We start from the raw sequence: 27,697 nt of genomic DNA, 5'->3' as shown, positions 1-27,697 counted from the left end.
TTTTTTCAAATCTCTTTATTATGTGAGTTAAAAGATAACGGCCGGATTTTCATATCTGACACTGCATTTAATCTGTTGAGACTGTTTAGTTCAAACAAATGAAGAAAATCTTGCTTTATACAGTTGGAAATACAGCTGAAATTAGATCAGTTTGGGGTAACACCAAAACCAGACAAAAGAAAAGACCTACAAGACCACAATAGGATCAAATATAAAAAGACCACATAAATTCCTAGATCATTCTGAAGACAATATCTGTCCTAAATGAGGACCCCAAGATATAAAAAATTCTAAACTATAAGAAACCCTAGAATCATTATGGTTTCTCTAGAGCCCTTCAGAATGGAAACTAAAACAACACATTTCAGTACAAGTTCAAAAATGACTATCTTAGGACCGGCTTTAATATACACTCATATCCTAGAATGATGCTAATTATCTAGGACTCCACCTAACTAAGTTTATACAGAAAGTGATCTAGTTAACATTTGAGAAAATCCTATAACACTGCTGATTTTTCACAGCATATGTCAAAGTGACCCAAATACCTGGCATTAAGTCTACCATGAATCCAGGCCAGGTGCTAACGCCACACGGCCTTAGAAGGTGTGTCATTATAGGCAGGGTTTTAAACAGCTCTGTTTAACTTGTAACTTGTACTCAGTATGTACTCAAAGTTGGACAACTACTGAATGAGTAGCAAAACTGGGTCTCAGCTTTAGACTGACATAAAATGAATAAAATTAATCTTGTCAAGGCCCTGAAAGAAAATTGAATCCATAGCAAAGAACACAAGATAAACCTACAGTCATACTTTCCTCTTTCATTTCCCTGAAGAAAAATAAATTTAGTGGAGTTCCAGATCTTGGGGTAGAATAATTCAAACAAAAAACTATGATCCTTGGCGTCCCAAGTGTCCACAAGAGATACATATGTGAGCTTACCACTTCAAAACAAGTAGCAAGTTTTAGCAAAACTTTTGCATAACTATGAAGCCGTCTGATTGGCAAGAAAAACAGAGTATTCAATATTTCCATCAACTGGGTGTTTTCCTCATCCACTTCTGATAAATCTTGCAACAGTTCCTGGTTTTTATTTAGGAAATCACTGAAGGTAGAGACAAAAAGGGATTCAGTTAATCATTTTGATATTGACAATATGCATGATATAAATAGAAGTATTTCACCACATACTACTTTCTTCAAAATGTACATTTTTAGGTGCTATGAGAGAAAGTAATAGATGATTAATACAATGAAATAAACATGATGTAATTAAAACAATTTCCCTGCCTATAAATATGGGATTTTTGAGTATGAAAAGTAGTAAATGGTAGCAACAGTAACACTGTAATAGATATGGTGCATCACAGACTTGTGCCTAAAGTTCTAGGAAATGAATCATACATCCCACAGTTACAGGGAATAACTGGAGACAAGCTGACACAGTTACCTGTTGATTTCCAAGTAGGAAGTCACAGCAATAAATGGAAAAACCAACTGTTCTAAACACTTGTGCTAAACACAAATACTGGAAGAAAAACAAAGTTCTTTGCTCTAACAAAATTGGCATGGAATACTAAATACTGCTAATTTCTTTTTTTTCAATTTGTGATCATCTAATAAGCGTTTATTACAAAGGCGTATTAAAAGGTGGCCAGTACTACAATTAACAGCGAACAGTAAAGCAAATTGTATGTGTGGATTTTAATGCTGAGATCACTGAAAAAACATTTCAAACTGAAACTAATATTTACTTTTTATATTCAATTATGAAGTTAAGTCACTCAGTCGTGTCCAACTTTTTGCGACCCCACGGACTATATATAGTCCATGGAATTCTCCAGGCCAGAATACTTGAGTGGGTAGCCTTTCCTTTCTCCAGGGGATCTTCGCAACCCAGGGATCAAACCCAGGTCTCCTGCATTGCAGGCAGATTCTTTACCAGCTGAGCCACAAGAGAAGCCCATGTGTGTGCTCAGTTGCTCAGTCGTTTCCAACTCTTTGTGGCTGTAACCCGCCAGGGTCCTCTGTCCATGGAATTTTCCAGGCAAGAATACTAGAGCGGGTTGCCATTTCCTATTCCAGGGGATCTTCCCGATCCCGAGATCAAACCCACATCTTTGAGTCTACAATATTGGCAGGAAGATTTTTTTATCACTAGCGCCACCTGGGAAGCCGCCTGGGAAGCCGCTAGTGATAAAAAAAGTCCTCCTGCCAATACAGAAGACTCAGAAGATGTGGGTTTGATCTCGGGATCGGGAAGATCCCCTGGAATAGGAAATGGCAACCCGCTCTAGTATTCTTGCCTGGAAAATTCCATGGACAGAGGAGCCTGGCGGGTTACAGCCCATGGGGCCACAAAGAGTTGGAAACGACTGAGCAACTGAGCACACACAATATAAGTTCATGATTAAAATTTTACTGCAAATTTTAAGGCTGGTCAGTAACCATTGAGATTATCCACACCACACTAAAACACTTAAAAGATCTGTAAAGAAGTAAGAGGGCTTCCTTTGTGGCTCAGCTGGTAAACAATCTGCCTGCAATGCAGAAGACCTGGGTTCGATTCCTGGGTTGGGAAGATCCCCTGGAGAAGGGAAAGGCAGCTCAGACGGTAAAGCGTCTGCCTACAATGCGGGAGGCCTGGGTTCGATCCCTGAGTTGGGAAGATCCCCTGGAGAAGGAAAGGGCACCCCACTCCAGTACCCTTGCCTGGAAAATCTCATGGACAGAGGAGACTGGTGGGCTACAGTCCATGGGGTCACAAAGAGTCGGACACGACTGAGTGACTTCACTTTCACCCACTCCAATATTCTGGCCTGGAGAATTGCATGGACTGTATAGTCCATGAGTTGGTGGAACAGAATAATAATCATTATCTGCCACTTAATGAACAATAATTATGTGCCAAGTACTGCCCTCACTGCTTTGTAAGCACGATACTATAACTTTTAGCTACAAGGCTTCAAAAACAAAACAATGTCACACAAGGCTATAAAACAAAAATGAGTAATTTTAGAATCCCTTAGAGAACTATGGAATAAAGAGATGTTTAACTCAGAAATTATAAAACATTATCTTGGAAAGATGGAAAAATATGTAATAATTTCCAGGAACCCGTAAGTTCAATGGCACAAACTGGACTGCTATACAATGTAATTAAGAGATCTTGGAGAGTGTGCTGCAGGGAACATGGCCCAGATTTTTGTTTATATTTGGCTTGTTGGATGGTCCTACTTACTCCTCCATGTTCTGCTGGGGAAACTCTCTTAACCCTACATAAGTATTCTGCTTTGACCAGCTCCTGAGAGATGGAAGTGGTACATGCTGAACACATAATCCCTCTGTCCACATTTCTGCTGGATGCCCAGTACTGGACCAAGAATATTCCAACTCTCATGAACCTTATTATTTTTCTGAACTCACTGAAGTACTTGCCTATAAATCTTCCCAAAAGGAGCCCTAGTATGCACTCAGAAAACCTGAACTACTCTGTTTAGCATATTTTCTCTTGGGAGTTTTTAATCCAATAGTGGCAATATTGCTCTTTCTTTATACGGTTAGGTTTGTACTTGTCACCCAAAAAATAAATACATTAAAGGTAGAAACAACCCAAGTGTCCGTCAACAGATGAATAGACAATCAAAATGTGGTATATTCCTAAAATGGAATATTATTCAGACACACAATGAGATGAAATTTTGATATATGGTATCACATGGATGGACTTTGAAAAATCATGCTTAAGGAGATAAGCCAGACACAGAAAGACAACTACTGTATGATTCCACTTATGTGAGGTACCTAGAGCAGGGAAATTCAGAAAGACAGGAAATAGAATAGAGGTTACCAGGGGCTGGTGGAGGAGGGGAAGTCATTTTTAATGGGTACAGAATTTTTGTTGGGGATGATAAAAAGTTTGGTGTGTAGACAGTGGCTTGTACAACACGTGAATGTACCTGATGCCACAGAAATTGTACCCTTAGGAATGGTTAAAATGATAAATATTATGTATATTTTACTACAATATTAAAAAAAAAAAAAACCTTTATGAAGATCAAACTACCAGGCTAGTCTGAGGTGAATGTCTAAGTGATAAACCAGCTGAGTGAGGAAAACGTGGGCAGGGTCACTACCTGCCTGTGGGCCCACTAGTATGTTCTAGAGATTCTCAAATGGTTCTTTTTAAATGAATATCTTAAAATTCTGATCTTGTAAACAGAAGTTTAAAAAGAAGTTATTACTGCCTTTAACTATGTAAAACCATGGGATTCATGGACCATCACTTCGGAAAGGCTGCCCAAATCCAAATTTAACATCTGCTGCCATAGCTCAGAGTCACCCAGAGTTCATTAATTGCTTTCTACCCATCCAGGCTCTAGCAAGAGGCTTTCACTTACGTTATTGTGAACTCGACTCTTAAATACTAGCTCTTCCTAGGCACTCAAAAACACAGGCTGCTATAAAACATGTTCTTTGGTTGTTAGAATAACTGGAAACTATGCATTTGCTTACATGGCAGGTTTAGCAAGAAGCTGGAATCCTCCCATAACCAGGAAATTTGTAATAGATGTGCAATACCTTGAGCAAAAAAGAAAACACACAGATATTAGTGTAAAAGTAAATTTGCTCTTCAGAGTTTTGAACAAGCATCTGGAATAAACACTTCTTGGTATCTCATGAGTGAGTTTCACTTCAGAACTTCGTGATGTTAATAATCATGAACTACGTAGGGCATATTATGTGATCATCACAACAATCAGGAGTAAAAGGCCATTTTTGTAAAGATGTTAATAGGAATTTTTTAAAAAACACTTTAAGCTGTGCAGAAGATGCTAGAAGTATCTTTATTAGGTATGTTTTACTTTGGTAATTTAACAAATGTGAGAAAATACGATTTAAGTTATTGGATTTTAAAAAAATTTTCTCTAATCTTCACTTTAAGTCTTCCAATTAAGTCTTCAGAAATAAACAATAGGGAAGGTAAGAATATATGTTTAAAAGAGCTTAAGCGAAAAAGTGTTAGAAAGTGTTGGTAAAGTACTGATCTACAGTTAGAGGAAGTCGTGACATACTGCTTCGCACCACATACATTTCTTCCACACTCCTGGGCCGGCAAATAAAATCAACTGACTTTGACAAAGACGACAAATTCCTGCTAAAAACACCCCAAGGTACTGAACACTTAAAAATAGTTACAATGGTAAATTTTATGTGTATTTTACCACAATTATAAATAATTTTTAAAATTCATACACAAATCAAGTTTTTTACCTGCCCAGTATATAGGAATACATTTTAAAAACCCAAGGAATCAAAATAAAAGCATTTCCAAGCATAAGTCCTAAAGTATTACAGCAGAAAAAGAGAAATACACATGAGATCTATACAAGTCAAAACAAAAAATTTATACCAATAAAAGCTGAAACCTTCACACATACAAAAATCTAGTTTAAAAAAGTAAATTCATATCAAATTATGCTACTTTTTATGTCCGAAAGAAGATGAGTTAAAAGACTCTAACAAGGGTAATTCCTCCCAGACAACAGCCAACAGCTTCAAATATACTCAGTTTTGCTTAGAACTAAAATCACATAATCCATCTGCACATTTATGCCTAAGTCTGTAAGGAAATACACTAAGATTATTAACAATGGCTGTTTCTGATAGTAGGATTATGAGTGACTTTAAAATCAATACTTCAGATCAATAGCATAACCTAATACACATTAAAGTAACACTTAAATTATGCCTCACATCACAATGCCAAAATGAAAATGAAAAAGGCAAAAGAAAAAGTGAGAAATACTGACTATTTCAAATACACTTGGGATATTTTACTTGAAAAACATGAAAAGAACCTTGGATCACTATCCTAGGTTTTATTACAATAAGATCTTTATTTTTAAACCCTCCTTTACACAACAGTGAAAAGCAGGCATTGGAAGAGCTCCATATTTACAATCATTAGTTGATCTTAAAATAATCTGTTTACTTATTTCTTCAAATTTTAGTATAATTTATTTAAGTACAAAATTGTTCTCTAAAGAGCCATCTTTATTATAGTACATTTTGTAAATTAAGAATACTATCATTCTGCTAGAATGCAGAAGGAAATTTGAGAATGCATTATTTCTTTTTAAAATTTTCCCCTCTTAGAGCAAACTAAAATTGTAGTGACATGGAGCTACATAGTTGTCTTAAGATTAAAGCACTGCTTTGCAATTTCTATTACCTTATAGAACTCTCCCTAATCTAGTCTCTTCTGATTAAGGAGCTGTTCTCCTTGGCAGAATAACCCTGCAGAGACTGAACATGACACGGGACTGGATACTTGCTCTGTATAACTATCCAAGAAGAGACTTGCATGCTTCAGGATGACCAAACTCCTGGCTTCCTTCATCCCCTGAAGGAAGCTGCTCAGTGAGGTTCCATGCTGACCAATTAGGTAACACAGCTTGCTGAATCGGCTTGCCACTTCCTGCAACAGCTGGACTGTATTTGCAGTGCCCAGATTTTCTGGAACAAAACGATGATGATGATGACATAACCTAAAGACTCATTATATAAATACTTTCTTATGATCAAGATTATGAATTTTCCTTTACTAAAAATTCTTAACATGTTGAAATGGACTCTCAACTATGGAACCCAAATAATTTATGGAACCCAAATAATCACAGTGCTTAAAATGCAGAGATCAGTGTCCAGTCATTTCAAGAACTTGTTAAAAACACATTCATGGGACCCCTACAGATTCTGACTCAGCAGCCAGAGTTTAGACACCAGGATGGATATTTTTTTTAAAGCACTTTCCAGGTAATTCCGAAGATCAGCCAATATTTGATAACCACCGTGCAAATCCAACTCTCTTCTCATCTTGAAGTCATCTAAGGCCAAGGGAAAGGAAGTGAAATATCTATCTTTACACAACTGGTTAGTAACAGCCAGGAATTAAACTCACTTCTATAGCTATACCTTTGTCAACATTTCCCACTTTTACACTGACTTCAGCTCTGCTTGCCCCCTGGATAAGCCCTGTCCTTCCATGCAAAGAAAAAGATTCCAAAAAGATTGCCTTTGATCGGGATTAAGACTAAGTCTAAGATTGATTTAGACTGCCTCGGTTACTCTTAACTTTATAAAGGACATGAGGAGATTACTACTTTTTCCCAGTCCAAAATACCCAATTTGCAGGACTTCTAAGAAGTAAGGCTGATGAGCAGACCACATGAAACCAATATAGAAATCAGGAATCAGAACAGGAAAAGGGTAGGTTTCACTTTCTTTTCAGAGCAATCCAGGAAGCTTCCAGCTTGGACTGCTTCCTATCTCTTGCCAAAGTTCTAGGAAGCTGGGCCCACCCACTGGAGGAGTATTTATAGAACAGGAACTCTACAACATTTAAAAAAGCAAAACATGTTAAAAACAAAAACAAATGCTGACTGTCTCCAGCTTATATAGGGACTGAATTCAGAAAGACTGTAAGTTAGTTGTTTGAAAAATAGATGTTTTCCCATTAAAAACAATGGACTGACCTACACAAGCCAGTCACCCTAATGTGGAAAAGTGATGCATGAACAGGGTACAATTTAAGTACTAGAGTACTGGTCTGAATTCTGTGGCCTCACAGGGGGTCGAGTTCAGGTGAATGAAAGAGAAAAAAGGTCCTTTCCATTTTCTGAGAGTAGGGTCAAACCTACAAAAGCTTTTTGACTAGGGGAAGTTAATCTTTAATAGCCCACCCACCCATCTCCATTCTGCATTCCTTTATAACCTCCTGGAGATCCCAGTATTGTATTTCTGGACAGTAGCACCCCACTGAGAACCACTGTAATCTATTTTCTCCATATTATCTCCTTACCTTCAATCCCTGTTGTCACTGATTACAGCTAAGGGATAAGATTTAATCAATTTCTGCTAACGTGGGGGGGTAAGATCCTTAACATTCTTACAGTTATTCACATTTTGAGATATTACTTGTAAATCCAAATGAAGTTCTACTTGATAAAATTCTAAGAAGCAGAACAAAGAAAATGAAAATTTGGAGTAGTATATAAGCTATCTTGGGGCTTGCCTGGTGGCCTAGATGGTAAAGAATCTGCCTGCAATGCAGGAGACCGGGTTTGACCTCTGGGACCAGAAGATCCCCTGGAGAAGTGAATGGCAACCCATTCCAGTATTCTTGCCTGGAGAATTCCACAGACAGAGTTGTCCAGCGGGTACACGGGGGTCTCAAAGAGTCGGACATGACTGAGTGACTAATACTTTCACTTTACACTTTTAGGGTATCTTAGAACTAGTGCAGCTAGAAGTGTTGTTTAGAAGTCTGACTCCTAGGATCAACTTTTCCACAGTTGCTCTGCTTCTCTGCCATGGATCTTATGAAAGCTCCATGTTTCTACTTCCATAAGTAACAGGACCTCTGCGGGTGCCAGGACAGCGGAGCTAGGCTACCAGCAAAGAGGAAATGGCTTGTAAGCTGTTGACCATCTGGGCACAAAAGAAGAGACTGGAAAGAAAGGAGCAGAGTACAACTCAAACAAAAAGTTTTCTTTATTTGTGATATAGGAAGAAGAGGTAAAACAAGACTCCTGATAACTGACTGGCTGGTACTTACCTAAACCAAGAAGAGGCCTGAGAATCTGGGACTTGATATCACTTAGTTTTGAATAGAAGCGTCTTTCAGTAGTAGCCAACTCATGGAGACTGGCAATATATCCCATAATGTTTTTGTCCACCAAGGCTAGATAACTGTCTTTTCCTGCTGTCACTCTGCTTATATACCCAAGCTAAAACAGGAGAAGAAAGAGATTAAAAATAAAATCTAATTTACTAGCAGTAATTTGGGTACTGAAGTTAGTTCATAACAGCTGGTGAGAGCCAAAAGCTAACTACGCAGGAATTCTGCAGCAAGTTGGTTATTAAATCATTAATAGTTTGAAAGTGGCAATAGTGAATTTACTAAAAAAAAAAAAAAAAAGCCTGGAAAACATTACAAATCAGAGCTTTTGAGTTTACTTTTTAGGGCTGGTTTACCAGTATACTGTTGTTATATACATATAACACAATCTATATAACTATAAACATCTATAGTATTATTTATTGCCACAATACCTTTTATTTCACTTTACACAGAGTTAGAACCATAAATACTCTAAATATACAAAGATCCAAATGATACAAATACATGTCTCAGGACTTCTTTTTGCATGAAACAGATGAGAGCAGAGACCATCTCTATGCTGTATGTCAAAATATCAAGGATCTAGGAGCTATATTTTAAAAGCACAACAGATATATGGCAAAACCAATACAATATTGTAAAGTAATTAGCCTCCAATTAAAATAAATAAATTTATATTAAAAAAATAGATACGCAACAAGCAAAAAAAAAAAGTACAACAGAAAGAGATTTTCTTTAAAAGTGGACTTTGTCATTTATTCATGATAGCAGTGAACAAAAACATTTGATGTCTTTGTCACATATCCCTATTAAACTAGGCAACCAAGCTGCAGGCTCAATACACTATTAAGAGCCCATGGTAACTAAAGACACAGATTGAGCCTCATCGCTTTCATCAGCCCATTTTATCCTTTACCTGGACTGTGGAATCTTTAATGAGGAATGTGGAGTCAGGGCCAAGAACTACAAAGAGTCAATTAGTATGTCTGGAATAACAGGCTATATACAGGTCAAGAGTCAAATCTTGGCCAGTGTTACCTTTAGCAAGAAAGATCTTGCCCTTATTACGCATTTAGCCAGAAAAACAAAGGATTAAAAAAAAAAAAACAATCCATAGGATATATTATTCAGTAAGAATAAAAAACCCAGAATGCACAAGCTTTGAAGGTTAATTTCCTTGCAATGTGTGAGGAAAAAGAAAACTAGAAACAGACCAATGGTATTAAGTTTAAGAAAAAGAGGTAAGCAGTAAGAAAGCAAATAAATTCAGATCAACAACGGAAAAATAAGTTAACAGTAGTAAACAAAAGAAAAAGCTAAGAGAAGAGGGGAAGCGATGGAAAACAGTATGGTTGGTGGCCTGTCAGGTCTGCCACGAGCCCATCTCAGGCCCCTGCAATTTTCACTTTCTACTAACAGTTAAAAATTTGTTATTCAATTTCTATTCTGATTCATTTCTGAGGACTCCATTAACACAGTCAGAAAACTTTGCTGTGAAATAAATATTTTTAACATTCCTATGTGAGGGTGTTACATCAACAATCATTTATAAAAGCATTTACTTCAACAAATATTTATGAAATATACATAAATATAGCTATAAATGAGAGAGCCTAAAATCCCTACTCTAATGAATTTTACAGTTAAGGAGGACAGACAATAAACAAAATAAGTAAACTCTATAGAGGGTGAGATGATGACATGCACTGTGGAGAGAAATAAAGCAGGAAAAGGAGATGAGGAGTGAAGGGGGATGGGAAGCAGCTTGCAATTTTAAATATATTAGTCAGGGACACTTAATAACAGGCATACATACAAACAGCAACAGTGTTACGGGATGTGGGCCTTAGGATCTAATTCCTGTTCACCTTACTACAGGAGAGGAGGACTGGCATCTTAGTACCACTGTGATTCTCTGGAAGGTTGTCACCTTCTGTCGGGTCCAGCCGGCCACTGTAACATAACCCAGGCTGGAAGTCTTCGGTATCCACTAAAAACAGGGAATAATCCTGGCCTGCAGCCACACTCCAGACTCCATTTTCACTGTTCACCTGCAGTGACAGGAAGACATGTCTGTCTGATATGAAGGAATCAGATGCAACTCCAAGTCCACGATAACTAGAATGTTAGGTTACCTGAACAAGTGGAATAAAAGTCACGTCTCAGAGGGCAAAACTCACCCAGAAACATACCCAATCAACTGCGGAACAGATGCAGCAGTGAAAAGGAACCCTGTTCAGCCAGTAAATGTAGAACTGGATTGTTAAGTCGCCAGTCCAGGTTCGATGCACGATACTGGATGCTTGGGGCTGGTACATTGGGACGACCCAGAGGGATGGTATGGGGAGGGAGGAGGGAGGAGGGTTCAGGATGGGGAACACATGTATTATCTGTGGCGGATTCATTTCGATATTTGCCAAAACCAATACAACATTGTAAAGTTTAAAAATAAAATAAAATTTTAAAAAAAACTGAAAAATTGGAATTCAAAAAGAAAAAAACTACACATTTGATATTTTAATTGTTATTTTTGGAAGCTGTCATAGGACTTAGCCTGTACTATAATCAAAGACCCAAAAACTTCTAGAGCCCTATTCTACAGCTAGGACACACCTTTGTCCATTCATATTCTGCTATGTACACAAAAATCAATGTAAAAAGAAAACCTAACTAGGCTAAATTCCATTCTGGCCAACTAAACCCATGAGTGCGAAAATTGCTTTCTGACTTGGAACTCACTAATTCTCACATGATTTCACTGTGTCCCAGGATGTTGCAACAGGCAGAAACCCCCAGAAGCCCATCTACAAGGATCCCCTAGACCAATGGTGCTCAACAAGAAGCTTTTGCAGCAGCAGCAGCAATCATCTAGGAACACATGAGAAATGCAAACTCAGGCCACAGAGCCACTGAGGGGAGGTACTGGGCAGTCGGCTTTGACAAGCTCTTCAGGTGTTTCTGATATATGCAAAAGTTTGAGAACCACTGCCTTAAACCAATGGCTTTAGGTTTCCAGGATTCCAGGTAGTGATTCAGGAGCCACCATGGAAAGGCAGGTGCCCGGGTTCTATCCCCACCCACCTCCATCCCTCAACTAAGACAGTCCTACAGTTATCTGTTTTATGTAGGGGATTCAGCACAAGGTTTCGTTTGAAGGAAGTGTTCTGCTACGAAAACCACTGCCCCATCCTGCAGACCCAGCTTCAGCCATGACTCGTATAACAATAAAGCAAAAAAATTTCTTATCTTGAGATTCCATGTCTAGATCTGGTTCACATCCTGGGTGATTAGGTGATAGTGTGTGTGTTACTATCACGCACATCTCCACTACTTTACAGTTATCCTCTTCAGGCATGACATTATCTTCTCAAATTCAGGCTATCTATAAAATTGACTTCCTGCTGGTTTTGCAAAGAATGAATTAAAATTTTTGCAGGAGGAAAGAGTTGTCTTCCTAGTTTCTAATCAAAACTAATTCAGGTCTCACTCTGCCTTGATTTTAATTCACACATTAATTTAAATGACTTCAAAATAATTTTCTCAAATAAAAAACCAAAATAAAACCTTCCCCCAAATAAAGACCAAACTAATGATGTTGCATTTTCAGAGGTATAGGTAAACAGTAATGAAACTAAAACCTTATAACAAACTCTATTCTCTCGTCTGACTCTAAAATGTTAAATAAAAATTGTATTTGCAGCATCTCCATGCTGGATTATAAAACTTTTCTTAGTAGGAATATAAGCATGTTCTAATTTATTCAAATGAACAGAAAACAAGAAACAATGATTTACCATATTTTTATGTGTAATAAAATATCAGAAATTGAATTTGCTGTTCAGTTGCCAAGTCATGTCCAACTCCTCAGGACACATTATTCAAAACTGAATAGCTGACCACTAAAACATTTTATGCTAAAAATATTTAAGATTGGAGCTAGAAATAACAACTGTTCTGTAATGTTTCATTTAAGACTTTCCTTCCCAGTAAAATTAGTTCACTGGAAGGAAAGGTAACAGGTAAAGGTCTTATGTAGTGATGGATGCACAGTGTACACTGAATACATGAATCACTGGAATACATATTAACTGTAGCTCATATGTTGAATCAGGTTCCTGAAACTCAAGTAAACATCCTTTTCTAGTCTCTAATACTCTCAGGGCAGAGAGCATGCATCAGGATGGAGAGGATTCAAATTAGAAACACATGAGCCCCATATCCCATTCTTTTAGGCTATTGGGCTATCATCATGCCTACTCTCTGCCCACAACACATCCGTTCCCCAAACAAACAGATCTCATATGAGGAGCCAATACTACTGATGAATTCTGTATTTCTGCAGAACATTGTGACAGAAAAAAAAGGGTGAGAAACGGTCCTCTAAAACTGCACCCATTACATAAACTAAAACCAATTCATACAGCAGTGAAGAAATTATCTATACTTTTAGCTTCCCTATAGAAAACAAAAAGGGTTACAAAAAGGTTTTACTACTGTGTACATAAAAACAAAACAAACCATCAAATAATGTTATGTAAAAGTTACACTTAAAAGAAAGTCAAACTTAAGTGAGAAGTCGAAGAGTAGGCATTATTCGGTGGTATAAAGCTTAGAAGTCAATCTCACAGTCCAAGAAACATTTGCTTTAAAATAACTTGTTCATTTTTACTTAAAAAAAAAAACAACACAGAACTATGAATACTTAGTGAAGCTAGGAAAAAAAGAAATATTAATACAAACTAACACATCAAAAATGGGGAACATTTTGCCTGAAAACAAGCAGCTTCAGTTTTTTAAAAATTTTAATGTACGTGATAACAAACAGGTTACAAGTATACAATTCTCCTAATTTTATAAAACAAGAATTGGAGAAATATAGTGTTATAACTTAGAATTCTGGAATAAGCTGCTGTAAAAGTTATCAAGGTTACAAAAGTACCTTTGCAAGACGGGGAACTGTTGTTGGAAAATCTGAATGCCCAAGTTGACCAAAGGTGTTGCTCCCCCATGAGTAAACCTATTAGAAAACCACAGGAAACTAGGTAAGAGGCGTGCCACTGATTTTTGCATGCCAATTCTGAACTTTTATAGTAACACATATATACCAAGAGTTAGACACAAATTACTTATCCTCGTCTTTCCACTCTTTAGAAAATTCATTTTAACTAACATTTCTCAGGACTTTATTACCTGCCAGGCCCTGTTCTTAATATATTTTGTGTATTAATTAATGTTTCACTATCACACAATCCTTTTTTTTTTTTAAACATATAAGGGAATTGACCCAGAGAGGTCACAAAATTTTCCAGGATTTAATCCCAGGAACTATCCTATACTGCCTCTTATAAAGAAAGTGATTTTTAAAAATAAAGCTAAGTACCATGAAGAAAAAGGAATCACGATTCTTTATTCTGTGGACAGGAGTAAAATGGAATAACTAGAAAGCTTTTCATATATGAAGAATCACATATATGAGAAGCATAAAGCACCTATGCACTAATATAGACAAACAATTCAACCAGATTACAGTAATTATGCTTAATGCAAATGATTTTGTTTATTCTGATTATAAAAGCAATTCATGACCACTGTACAAGACTGTGACAATACAAAGAAACAAAAAGAAAGTGAAAACCACTGATGAATCACCCACTCAGAGACAACTCCTACCTTGCTTTAGGAACATACACATATATAATTCCAGAAATTTTATTATCTACTAGATATAATGAATATACAAAATGTAAAGTATAAAGTGGGACTCTACTATCAATGCTGCTTTGTGACCTGATGTTTTTTATGTAATGCTCTGCACACTTACATCTTTCTAGGTCAATACGTATAGAGCTACAATATCATTTATAACTACATGAAACTCCACTGTGGGTGTAGTTTAATCAATTACCTAATGAAATAAGTACATTTATTAATAATTTCAATTACTTAATATAAAAATTAATTAAAATTCTTTATATATATATATAAAATGTATCTGTTTCCTTAGGATAAATTTCTAAGCAAAGAACTTTGGGTCAATGAACATACACATTCTGATTTTTGCTATATACCAACAAACTGTCTTCCAGCAAAGTCCAATTTACATTCCCACCAGCAATGTGTATACCTTTTCCCCACATCCTCACCAACACTTAGCATTAAATGCAATCCCTGCTAATATGATAGGTGAGAAAATTTTGTTTTAATTTAAATTTGCTTACTGAGTAGTTGACCATCTTTTGTTGCTGGCTACTTCTATTTTTTCTTCAGTGAATGGAATATAAATGCTCTTAAACAATTTTTCTTTATGGATCAGGTCATATATGTTACAGTGTTTTTCCCCGTATATTATGTATCTTAAATTTGTTTGTGGGGTTTTTTGGTTTGTGTTTAGGTTTTTGCTGTGTGGGACTGTTGAATTATTATGTAGACAAACATATATCTTTACTTTCTAATTTCTGGTTTTGATGTCATATCTTATTCTACTCCTAAGATTACTGAAAAAATAAATCACCTAAATTTGTTCTTACACATGTAAGGTTTTATTTTTTAACATCTAGATCTTTACTCCATCCAGAATTAGCATATGTAAAGTTATCTTAATTTTCTTCTGCAAATAAGAAGCCAGTGGTTCCAACAGTATTCACTGAACACTCAAGTCTTGTTTCTCCACCTGATCTGAAATGCCTACTTTTTAAAATTTTTTTTAATTTATTTTTTAATTGAAGGATAATTGCTTTACAGAATTCTGTTGATTGCTGCCAAACACATGTACACCTATGGCTGATTCAGAATGCTGAAATGCCTACTTTTTATCACAGACTAAATTCTCATATGTACTTATATATGAGAATATATAATATATACTCATATATTCTCATATATACTAAAATCTCTTATATCTCTATAGTGTATTTCTGTTATAATAATCTGTAGTTTTATAATATGTTTTATAAGGCTAATGCTTTCTTTTTCAGAATTTTTATGGCTCACCTCCTTTGTTTATTCTCCTAGAATAATTTTGGGAATCATTTTATTAAGTTGTAAATATTATATTGGAATATTCTGGGGATTGTACTGAATTTACACTCTACTAATTTAATGATCTAGGAGAAATGGTATTTTTGCAATGTTCAGTCTTCTCATCTAAAAAGAAAATTTTCCCTCTTTACTCCTATTTTCTTTTATAACTTAGAAGAGTTCTTGAATTCATGTCATGTGGGCTATATACTTTTCCTATTAACAATGTTCCTGTTTCCTTAACACTTGTTTTGTAATTGTGAACAGCTTTTTCCTTAAGCATGCTTTCTGCTTTACTTTATGTATATAAGAAAGCTAGAAATTTTTATGTTTACTTTGTAACTTACCATCTTCCTATTTTCTTATTTTTAAGCCTTTTTGATGATTCATCACATTAATAACAAATTATCCTTTTCTTTGCTAATATTTATATTTATTTATATGAGCTATAATAGCTTTTTGGTGAGACTATTATGTCATTTAAAATAAAGTGTTTAGAATCTTTTACTGACTTTTTATAGCAAGATAAAGGGACTGATGAAGAATCATTATATGAATATATTTAAGAGTATGTTTAAAAATCTACCTTCCTCAGAAGGATTTGTGTATGTGGGCATGGTTTTAAATGATTCTGGAAGTCACTTTCAGGTCTCACTATTTTAAGAGAGAAATGCCTTCTGTTTTCTTAATGTCTTACGTAAGTGTTTCCTTCATCAAGAAATAAAAGTTTACCAATACCTTAGAAAACTCTGAGTTCTATTTTTCCATAAGAGCACATTATAAAAAGCTTCTGTGTCAAGCAGACCAGTGTTGAATCCAAACTCTACAGTCACACATGTGACTTTTGCCAAGTTACACAATTTCTCTAAATCTCCCTTTCCTTACGTATAAAATGGAAATAATACAGTGCAATGTAAAACACTGAAAAGATCAAATGAGATATAGGATTGTTGCCTGACATATAGCAGATAAGATTCTCAATAAATGATAGTCTAATCTCATCATGTTGGTCTTTCATGAAATCAAAATCAGCTTTTAACAGTTTGCCTCCTACCTGGGATTTTGCAGTAAGTGCAAGAGAATGGTAACCACCTGCCTCCAGATGGATTACTTCTTTACCGTCCAGACATTTTACACACAATGGTTGAAGCCTTAAAGAAAAACATACACACATACACACAAACTCAGAGGAAGAAGTATTCTCAGCAAGAATCATGGACTTTCTCAAATTATGTTTTCAAATAAACATTTCCAAAAAAAATTAAAATAAAAATACTGGATTTATATTCAATCTACTCCTAAATACAAGTAATTTTAAATGGTTTTAATTTAATCTTTGTCTGTTAATCACTAATTCACCACCATAATTCGAAATCATAAAACAACTAAATGATTCATATAGCAGAGAGTATACTTTTTAATGATTAGGTGCTTTCACTCTGCTAAGGAGAAAAGAGACATTTATATTAACTGGTTTAGATAATCATTCTATTTACACACTTTTACAAATATTTATTGCTAATATCAAAAGAATTTCTCTTAAAACAGTTTTTCCATGATATACATGAACAGACACGGTTTAATACAGTGGTTATAGTTATTTTGGCAGCAGCAGATAGACCTCTCTCAGGTTAAGAAAACTGTTGGCTCTTTTTTATAAGTTAAAAATGTGAACCATTCACATGTTCCAGTGACATATAATCTTATCCCAAACACCCCTTTCTGCATTCTAACATGAATAAACATCAAAGAAGAGATGGAAAAATATACCATGGATACTTAAGTCCTTTATTGTCAGGAAAAATTCAAGACTAAGAATGACTGGGGGGAGCAGATGGTGTTTGTTTTGGTTTTTTATCAGAGTTAATGGTGTATAACAATCTAGAGCTAGAAGGGACCAGATTTCCTCCAGAAGGAAGTGGAGATTTGGAGACCTTCAAGGGGGACAAGTTATTTGTCTAAACTAATTCCTAACAGTAAACACTGGCAGCACTCACCTGGGCAGAACATCGCCATGCCCCAGCTGTCCTTCCTTCCCTTTCCCCCAGGTCCACACCTCTGTTCTCAGAGAAGGCAGGAGCGCGTCTGCTTCTCCACTGTATGTAGGGGTCAGAACCACTGTTCGAGTTTTTACCCGTGCAGCTTTCCTCAGGAGCCTGGGCGAGACTGAAAACAAACCAGAAATATCATGAGGGAATAGACAGATGAAAAGAAAGGTACCCTTTTAATAAACTGTTGATTTTCAAGTAAATATACTAACATGGTATTTGTGAAGCATATTCTATAGGTCTGCAAAACTGGGGATTAAGTGAGTTTGGTAAATACTGCCTACTACATTCTTCCTTCCTGCCCCTGTGGAGATTCACACACACATCAGCATGCTAAAGGTACAGACAAGTCCTGCAATTAAAAGCCATGTTTAAATCTGTTTAGCCCTACCCCACTTCCAAGCATTTGGCCACAAAATTCTTTTCTGTACATTTTTTATATAGAATAGCTATATGACATCCTATGTAACTGGTATTCTGAAGAACAAGCTTACCAAAGTACTGCTGCTGCTACCACTAAGTCGCTTCAGTTGTGTCCGCTTCTGTGCGACCCCACAGACGGAAGCCTACCAGGCTCCCCCGTCCCTGGGATTTTCCAGGCAAGAACACTGGAGTGGGTTGCCATTTCCTTCTCCAATGCATGTAAGTGAAAAGTGAAAGGGAAGTTGCTCAGTCGTGTCTGACTCTTAGAGACCCCATGGACTACAGCCTACCAGGCTCCTCCGTCCATGGGATTTTCCAGGCAAGAGAGCTGGAGTGGGGTGCCATTGCCTTCTCTGAACAAAGTACTACACTAAGGCTAAGAAATAGTTCTTCCATGTCAAAGCAAAATTAAAAGTAAAGCTTTTCCAAATGAAGGTCTTAAGTTCAAGCATACTATAAATATTGTAACAAAAGATTTACTTTAGACATAAAGTGTTAGTTTTTAAGTGAGAAAATGGTTATGAATCAAAAATACTAAAAAGCTTTTGTATTTTGCCTGCTAACTTTATTTTATAGAGAACTTCAACTTTTAAAAAAGAATGCTGACATCTTTTACAGTGTTCTAAATTATACCAAAGGCTGTTATAACATTGTGAAAATCTTGTACACCAATCTGGTGACAGAATGTTTTGAAGAAAATCATCAAGTGTCACTAAGTACAGACTCAGTCACTTGATCACTAAGTTGTGGGTCACAAAGAAAGTGATCATCACTGGCTAAGATTACAATCTTTTCTGCTGAATGTGCCACTAGCTTACACAAGGTTCATAAGCAGAAGCATGTATCATGAAAAAGTGAGGGTCTAAAGTTATTTCTAAAGCACAGTAATATGTAACTTTAAAAAAATTAATTAATGAAATAAATTTTGATATTTGAATATGTTAGCTTTAATAATTAAGAAAGCGAATTTATTATAACACAATATGTGATGTCAGGAGCATCTTGGATTCACCAGAAGTCAGCTCAGAAAAGCTAGCTCCTTACCTTGTGACAACAAGCCAGGGAGAGAGAGTCTTCGGCTGCCTCCCTCAGACTCTTCTTCTCTGATATCCACAAGACTTGAACTCTTCTTTCCTTGCATTGACTCCTGTTTAACCTGTTCTTCTCTGCTATCTTTCAGACCTTCTGGGCCTATGGAACTGCTGCCTGCCAGAGCTCCAGGCTCACAAGGGGCTGTATTATAAAAGTTCATAACTTTCTTAAGAGACAAGGCCCCAGCTTCATATGTAGCAGCCACTCTCACACCAACAGCAGATGCACAAGAGACCACAAGGCTGTTGAGGGCTGAAGTGCTTGTGGTTGGTGGGCTGTGAAGATTAGGAATTGCTTCTTCTACAAGAGGCTAAAATATACACACATAAAACAGCATATAAAAATATAATCCCTTATACAACAAGTAATCAATACAAAGAAAATGTAACATCTATCACTATTCGCAAATATAAGACTGAAACAGGAGGTCTTCATCTCCAACCTAAAGGTATCCCTTCTTGATCATGTATTTAACACATTTATATGGAAAAGAGTACTCAAAGTACAGCTCCTTATAAAAAGTACTTCCTTTTGTTTGAGCGGGATTTTATCATGGTATTTAAAAATAAGTCCCAGCTGCTTTATAAAACAAAACACAGTAGAGGAGAGAGGGGAGGGAAGGTATGAAAAACAAAGCCTTTAACATGGGGTAATAGCCCTGGATAGAAGGTTGAAAAAGTATAAGCTTTACTATTGATCACTACTAGGAAAAATTATACAGATTTCTACTAAGAAATTATGAGAAAAAATTCTATTTTAAGAAAATTCTATTTTAGGCTTTTCCTAAAATATTTTATAGACAGAAATTTATATATGGCATACACAGGCAGAGAAATAAGTTATATCTCTAAATTATCAGCCCCCAAATTATGTTTTGAAGTTTATGTCCTCCTCCTATCTAATCAGGAGTTATTTTCCATGACCCAGGCACAAGGTAAACTGAAAGATTACTTTTGCTCTCATTACCATTGAGTAATGTGGTAGGTTAATCATTAAACACTTGGATCCAATGTGCTTAGTGTTATTCACAGCTGGATTAGAAAGCTAACTAAAGTTTTCTAGTATCTTAGTGAAAGATCAGTTAAAATTTACTCTGAGCTGTCAAGCACCACTGCTTACTAAAAAAGATAAGCCTACTAACCCACACAAAAAGCTTTTAGTTTATGAGCACAGGTCACAGTGAAAATTTTGTTTCCTATGCTACCCAAATATCCCCCAAATATCCCAGAGGTGTGTGTGTGTGTATAATATTTCTTCATTTGTCCTGAATTGCAAACCAAACCCCCAATTTTTTTTTTAACACTGGCTTCTGATTTTCTTACAGGAAATAATGCCTATTCCCTGCACAGTGTCTGACATGTAGTAGGCACTCAACACATTTTGGTGAATTAAATACTAAATTCAAGAAGAGTCACTTCTGTGTGAGTCTTTAATTAAAATATCCAACAAAATAAACAAATAGACCATATAAAAAAAGTTAAATACAAAGTGTGTCACTTCCCTGGTAACACAGTTCCCATGATAACGTGTTCAGAAAAGCTAGTGTTGCTACTTCCACCCTCTATTTACAAACGCTCACAGGTGGTGCTAGCTGGTAAAAACCCGCCTGCCAATGCCAATGCAGGAGACTTAAGAAACGCAGGTTCAATTCCTGGGGCGGGAAGATTCCCTGGAGGAGGGCACAGCGACCCACTCCGGTACTTCTTGCCTGGAGAATGCTATGGACAGAGGAGCCTGGCAGGCCATAGTCCATAGGGTCGCAAAGAGTCGGACAGATTGAAGTGATATTAGCATGCATGCACATAACAGAAGCTTAAATAGTATTTACAGGTGACTGACTTAGGAAGTTCTTAGCATCAGGCTCAGGAAAAAAAAAAAAAAAAAAAACTCTACCTTATATAAACTTTATTGTCTTAATTTGTCCCTCTACTTAATTACATTTAACAATTCATAAAATAAGTAAATAAAACAAAAACACATGCCCAGCAATTCTGACAAAAGACACAATTTTAGTAGTCCCAGTCAGTAAAATTCAATAATGAGATATATGCTTCATTACCAAATACTTTGGCTTATTTCATAAATATGTGATATTCTTTCAGTTACATCTGGCCAGAAGAAGAAAAGACTTATCCTAGACTACATAAATTCCTAAGGGTTAGCTGTATGACTGAGACACTATTTACAAAGATGGGTGAGTTACACTTAGTTAAACACACAATGTCAAAACTAGCATAGGTAACCAAAGCTTTAAATGTTTAACCAAATGATTGGGTCCAAAGAAAAGTGCAATTTCAATGATGACAATCTATTAATCAAATAAACAGTACAAAATAAACTTTTAACTTCAACTTTAACAAATCAGATGAATGACTTTTGACAAGTCAAAATCTAACTTTTTTATTAGCGTGCGCAAGTCCTGTTAAATTATTACTTTCACTTGGTTTAGATTTCCCTTTCTCCAAACAGCTTCTTAACTAAAAAAAAAAAAAATCAAATATCTACAAGGTTCAGGGAGTAGACTGTGAAATAAAGACTGTTTCTGAAAACACCTCTAAGCCACATTTCTATCCTGAGCCAGTAAACAACAGTAAGGAAGAATCAAGAAGCAAGGTGGTTTCAAAAACCTGAAAACAATGCCACAGGGTAGCTCTTTTATTTGAGTCTTAATCACTAAATTGCCAGGAAGTCCATATGATTAGATGTTCCTCTTCACATTTATTTTAGAAAAGCAAAAGCCTTCTACTAAGAGTAAAAAAACAAGTATCCTTTAGAACAATTTGTTTGAAGTAGGGAGACACAGTTTACTATATGGCCCTAGTAAATAGCTTCTCTCCACTTATTACACATTTTCCAACTAAAAATAGTTTAAACAAGTTGAAAAAAAAAAATTAAAGCCTCCGTCCAATAATGCCCAGTAAGGACCACTGATATAACTGAAAAGAATTCAAATATGTAATGCCAGTCAATTTTAAGTCTGCCCTCAATCAAGGGATCTACCACATAGCAAGCTTCCCTGATAAAGAAGGAACCTGAATAGTGCTACAAGTACAGATCAGAGAATTCTTTGTGAATATACAGTCATGTTAGATCAAACTTTTTGGGGAGCCCACCTTAGCCAGAGGGGGGAAAGTACTTGGACAAGAAAAATGGGATTTTGCTACTTATAAAACAAGCCCAGAGTAACATCTTGCAACATCATAAAGAGCCAGAATTTGAACAAAAAGAGTAATTTTGAATCAATCCAGGGTTTTTCTTATCTAGGCTTGCATGATGAGATAGAATCATACTCAAAACTAAAAAAATTTTAAATGGTACCAACCCTTAGGTATTTAAAGTTTCTCAAGAAAAACTCAGATGGTTCAACTCCAGAAACACCTTTACAAAATTTAGCAGGTACCTGAGATGGCACTGGCTTTTCACCATTCTCGGAGCTTTCTCTTACTGAATGATCCGACAGTTTCTGCACATATTCATTTACTGCCTGAGTGTCAGGGTATGATGGTCTACTTGCAGAAGAAACTTCAGTTGTTCCCATGATATCTTGTGGGAAGGAAGTGGTTTGAACACTTGCGGTCTGAACATTTCCAACATTCAGTTCAGTAGCAGCAGGCGGCTCATTCTGCACAAGAGTGTTCTCAAACACTTCTCCCTGGGTGTCAAGGGTTTCAGAGGAGGGGCTGACGGTGGTGCTGGCCTGGATTTCTGCCTGGGATTCTGACAGTGTCACACCTAATGGACAACAGTGGCTGTCTGATATAATCACGTGGTCTTCCTTGTCAGTCATCGTAATCAAGAGCTGGCTGCATTGGTTGCATCTTTCTGGCACTGGCTTCAGATCCTGGGAAGGGAGGCACTGGACCAGTGCTAAGCTGTGGAAGGCACCGCAAGCAACTTGGAGCACTACTCGCCCAGCAAGGTGTTCCACCTTTTGTGGCTTTGTCACTGGAAAGGTGGTGGTGATGAGACCCAACTGACAACCAGTACCCCATGCCCAGATCTCTCTGCTTAGGGACAATGCCAGAGTGTGCTCCTCACCACATGCCAACTGCAAGATCCTGACCGCTAACAAAGGACTGGTCTCAGAATCAGAAATGCTGACAGGGTTTGGCTCTGGAACATATGGCTGGTTAGCTACCGCACACTGGCCAGAAGAGTTCTCCCCCCACATGTACACCACACCACTGTCTGTGACTGCTCCGGTGTGGAAACTCCCTGTTGCCACGGTAACAACATACTGCCCAACCAGGGCACTCTCCAGAATGGGGTTGCTTGGACAAGTCTCTGCTGGCTCACTTCTCCAGGGGAGAGTCCCAAAGCTGTAGACCTCACCATCTGAGGGTTTAAAAACAAAACAAAACAGAAACAAAAAGTTAGTGAATTAACTAGACATTTTCTCAGCTAACCTTTAGTCCCCTCTAGGTTTAACAAAATAGAATTTCTTTTTTTTTTTCCTTTTTTAATTTTCAAGAGCACAGCTATAGAAATTTGGTTCAAGCATATAGCATTCCATACTTACTAATCTTTTAACAAAGAGCATCTTTTTTTTTTTTTTTTTTTTTTTTCTTTAATTTCAGGTTAACGTGCTCCCCATCCTGAACCCTCCTCCTCCCCCTCCCCATACCATCCCCTGGGCCGTCCCAGCGCACCAGCCCCAAGCATCCAGCATCGTGCACTGAACCTGGACTGAAATTTGTTTCACATGACATTTCAAATGTTTCAATGCCATTCTCCCAAATCTTCCCACCCTCTCTCTCTACAGAGTCCATAAGACTGTTCTATACATCAGTGTTCCAACAAAGAGCATCTTTGAACATTCAGAAATATGGTGACAATTTCTACAAATTGCAGGAGACAACTTCAAATGAAGGTGCTCCTCTTATTCAGCCTCATCCTAGCACTGATCATTACTAACGGCTCTCATCGTAGGCTATTACAGAAGTAGATTCCAAGTTCAAATACAGAACAATGATCATGATATGATTAGATAAAATACGCAGAAAACAAAACAGATACATTCATTAATATCTATAATATTCACTACTAATGTTTAACAGAGCAGTAGATGAATATGCAATGGCATAAAAAATCCTAGAGATTCACTTTGGCCAAAACTATGAAATCAGCTTTATATAACACCTCCAGGTTGGACTGAAAGCAGCAATATTAACAATATGTGACTGTCTTCATGTTTTGTACTATACTATGTGTAATTTTTAAATATTATATATAATATATATTGTGTACTAGACAGCCTTTCTGAGTTGCATTTAAAAAGCACATCACAACAAAACAAAGTAAAACACAAACGAAGTCATGACTGGTAGCTTTAGACTGAAGGGTAACCGGCCAGCTTTAGAAATAAAAAGGAAGGCACCAGTGAGTTGGAGACATGAATGATGACAACCCATTTATGCTCACTTGTGCTATCAAGTCGTAATTTTACTGCAGGCACTGCAGGAATTTGGGGGCATGTATAAATGATCCATATTAGCTAAAAAATTTAAATGGGACAAAGATTTGGCCATGGATTTTGAAAAATACTAAACAAAGCCCACTATCTTTTCTTTCCTATATGACCAGGGATCTACCCATTTTTTTTTTTAATAAAGAAATGAGTACTATTCTTCCTCCACAAGCAGCGATTCAGTCACTGATGAAAAAAATGCTTATTTTATCTCTGGCCTATGATACATGGCAGATACAATTATATATTCAAATTAACTCACTACAAGATCTGTGTTAGGAAAAACACAATAGTGGCTAGAAGAAAGATCAGCTTTTGTTAGGGAATTTTTAATTTGGATAGAGTACTGAGAAAATAAGCTCACTGGTTAAGAGCTTTCAAACTTTTCTTCCCAAGTGATACACCTATCACACTTGTTTACCAAATCACACAGTTCACCAAAACTTTCAATTGGTATTATTCCACTGGAATAATAGGCTCTCTAGAGAAAACTGCAAGAAATGAATATTTAGACATCATTTAAAAATAGTATCCCACACAAACAGTGAGTCAATGAGGTGTCCTCACTGAATTAGGAGCTAATGGCTAACTTGAACAGAGACAAAGAAGCTTGAAATTTCTAGTATTCAATCAATACCATTTCCTCACTTAGAAAAGAAAGTACTGGAGATCTCTGTGCCATTTCAAGCTACACAGTTGTGTTGAGAGGAGATTTTTTGTTACTTTGACACTTAAACCAGAATACTGCTTACACATGAACATTATTTACATATTTTTTAAAGTTTTCCCTCAGATTTCCCAGCCTTTTAGGTTTGATTCTAGATGTTTAAAGATCCCATGCTCATGAAGGATTCCTAAACAGCTTACTGAAGGGCTCAAACAACAACAGTAACAGAATTCCATTTATATATGCTTGAGAACTATACATTTTGAAGCCCATAGTGTAGGTACTGAATATAGTTTACATTTAAAAAATAAGGCTTTTTCCAAATTTTGGCCTAATAATAATGATAGTATTATGTATTATCATAACAAAAGTGACAAAATAACAAAGAAGTTAGAAAGAAATCTATGTTTACCCCATAAAACCACCAAGGTCAGCTTTAAGCTTTGTTTCCTAGAATTTGTCTTCCCTTAGTTCCTACAAGGAAAATACCAAAGCATTATAAAATACTTAACAAATGCTTATAGAGCAGAAATTTATAAATTAGTGGAGTTGATGGCAGTCCTGACCCAAATCAAATTTGCCATGACTGCACTGGCAAAATGCCATCAAAATTAAAGGTAGCTCTCTATATAAATTATAGCCTAGGTTTCTGTTACAGATTTATAGACTGCATTATATTCTTATAAGCTGCCATTTATGCCTGAGAAAACCTAAGACAGTATAGCCAAGTGATTTTAAAAGCAGGCTTTGAAATCAGACTTTCTGGGTTCCCATCCTGACTCTGACCCTTTAAATAGCTGTGTGTGCTTGGTAAAACGATTTAACCTCCCTGACCTTCAGCTTCCTCATCTGTGAAGTGGGGCTAATAACAGCAGCTACCTCATAAGGTGGCTGTCAGGACTCGATGAGATAATACATATAAAGTGCTTAGCACAGTGCCTGGCACATATAATTGCTTAACAGACATTTGCTATTATTAGCATTATTATTTTGATACATTTAATGAACAAAGGTATAGCAACAGGATCTCTGAATACATAATCTTTGAAAAATCTAATTTTTCATGTACTTATCACTACAAAAAAATTTAAGCTATAATTCTCCCTTTTATTCTAGCTAGGGAACATCTTAAATTTAAGAACTAATCTGATTTCTGATAAAGGGAGTAAGAACATATTTTGAAAACAAAAAGAAAATAAGCTCCAGCAAAGTCCATTGAGAACCCCGGGCACACAGGAAGCTCAGCTATTCTTACACACTCAGACACTGGTCAGAGTTTCGGTTAATGCTGGCTAAGCCATTCTCAGCACCTTCAGTCAGAAGCACTCCATGTTTCACTCCAAGGGCAGCGTGAAGAACAGTCTTTCCTCCCCAGCCTGGCAATCTCTCTGGTGTCACAGAACAGGACCCTGCCTGCCACACATGGACCAGGCCTCTTTCTTTGGATCCTTCAGCCTCTGTGGAACTACAAACATCAAGAAAAATAGCTTAATTGTTTCTGTAGTTCAGAACTATACCTTTTGTCCTTAATACTGTCATGAAGATTTATACCTTTTACCAGTACATGGGTGACTGGGTGACTGGGTCAGACAGGTTAGCTATTTTATGACTTGGTTACGACACAGAAGCAGAGGCAAAACAACTATTTATATGAGACCCTGAGGACAAATCCACAAATTACTTATTTCTATCTAAGAAGCCAACAAAACCTGGGCTATTTTTTGAAGTTTTTTGATTAACATAAAATTTCAAAATTCTAACTTCTCAATACATTAACTCCTCAGCTATTAAAGTTACAACATATCCACCATGGGTATACATGTGTTCCCCATCACACACACAAAAAAATATATAAAGTTACAACATATCCAAAGTTGGAGTCTTACTTTTAAATTTTTTTAATTTGGTAGAAAAAAAAACAACAAATAGATATCTGATGAGAAAGACAGGAGCAGTAGAGATCCTTATTTCACTTTATGCTAAGTTTAAGCTCTATAATTCCTATTTAAATTTTTAAGAGTTAAATTTATAACAGGTAAAATCCTTCATGCTTTACTTACATTTTAGCCAAAGAATTCTATCCATCTGATGACACTGGCTCAAAAATCATAAAACACACAGCTGTGTAATAATGATCATATCCTAACTGTCTCCCTTTCCAAGAAAAGGCCATATTAACATACTCTGGATTTCCTTTATATAAAGTCTTCCTTTGTGTCGCCACTGATGGGACATTTCTTTTTTCATAATCTTTTTTCTAGAACACTGATGCCAAAATTTTAATGATGTTCAGAA

General features: G+C 36.4%; 1 protein-coding gene across 1 annotated transcript in view; it reads right to left on the bottom strand.

Annotated features, from left to right (window-relative positions):
• The window catches only part of ALS2 (alsin Rho guanine nucleotide exchange factor ALS2), a 64,680-nt gene that overhangs the window by 24,323 nt on the left and 12,660 nt on the right, over window positions 1–27,697 (bottom strand). The window contains exons 3-13 of the mRNA XM_070360500.1: window positions 26,713–26,867; window positions 22,669–23,603; window positions 19,221–19,578; window positions 17,703–17,871; window positions 16,760–16,856; window positions 13,628–13,705; window positions 10,557–10,739; window positions 8,623–8,794; window positions 6,341–6,521; window positions 4,518–4,583; window positions 945–1,107 (exon numbers count right to left, since the gene is read on the bottom strand). Coding sequence (XP_070216601.1) covers window positions 945–1,107; window positions 4,518–4,583; window positions 6,341–6,521; window positions 8,623–8,794; window positions 10,557–10,739; window positions 13,628–13,705; window positions 16,760–16,856; window positions 17,703–17,871; window positions 19,221–19,578; window positions 22,669–23,603; window positions 26,713–26,867 — 2,557 coding nt within the window. The remainder of the gene's footprint in view (window positions 1–944; window positions 1,108–4,517; window positions 4,584–6,340; window positions 6,522–8,622; window positions 8,795–10,556; window positions 10,740–13,627; window positions 13,706–16,759; window positions 16,857–17,702; window positions 17,872–19,220; window positions 19,579–22,668; window positions 23,604–26,712; window positions 26,868–27,697) is intronic.

This window comes from Bos mutus, chromosome 2 (assembly GCF_027580195.1).
Source record: "Bos mutus isolate GX-2022 chromosome 2, NWIPB_WYAK_1.1, whole genome shotgun sequence".
NCBI classification, from domain to species: domain Eukaryota; kingdom Metazoa; phylum Chordata; class Mammalia; order Artiodactyla; family Bovidae; genus Bos; species Bos mutus.
Note: the sequence above shows the minus strand (reverse complement) of the source record. Positions and strands in the feature narration are given on the sequence as shown.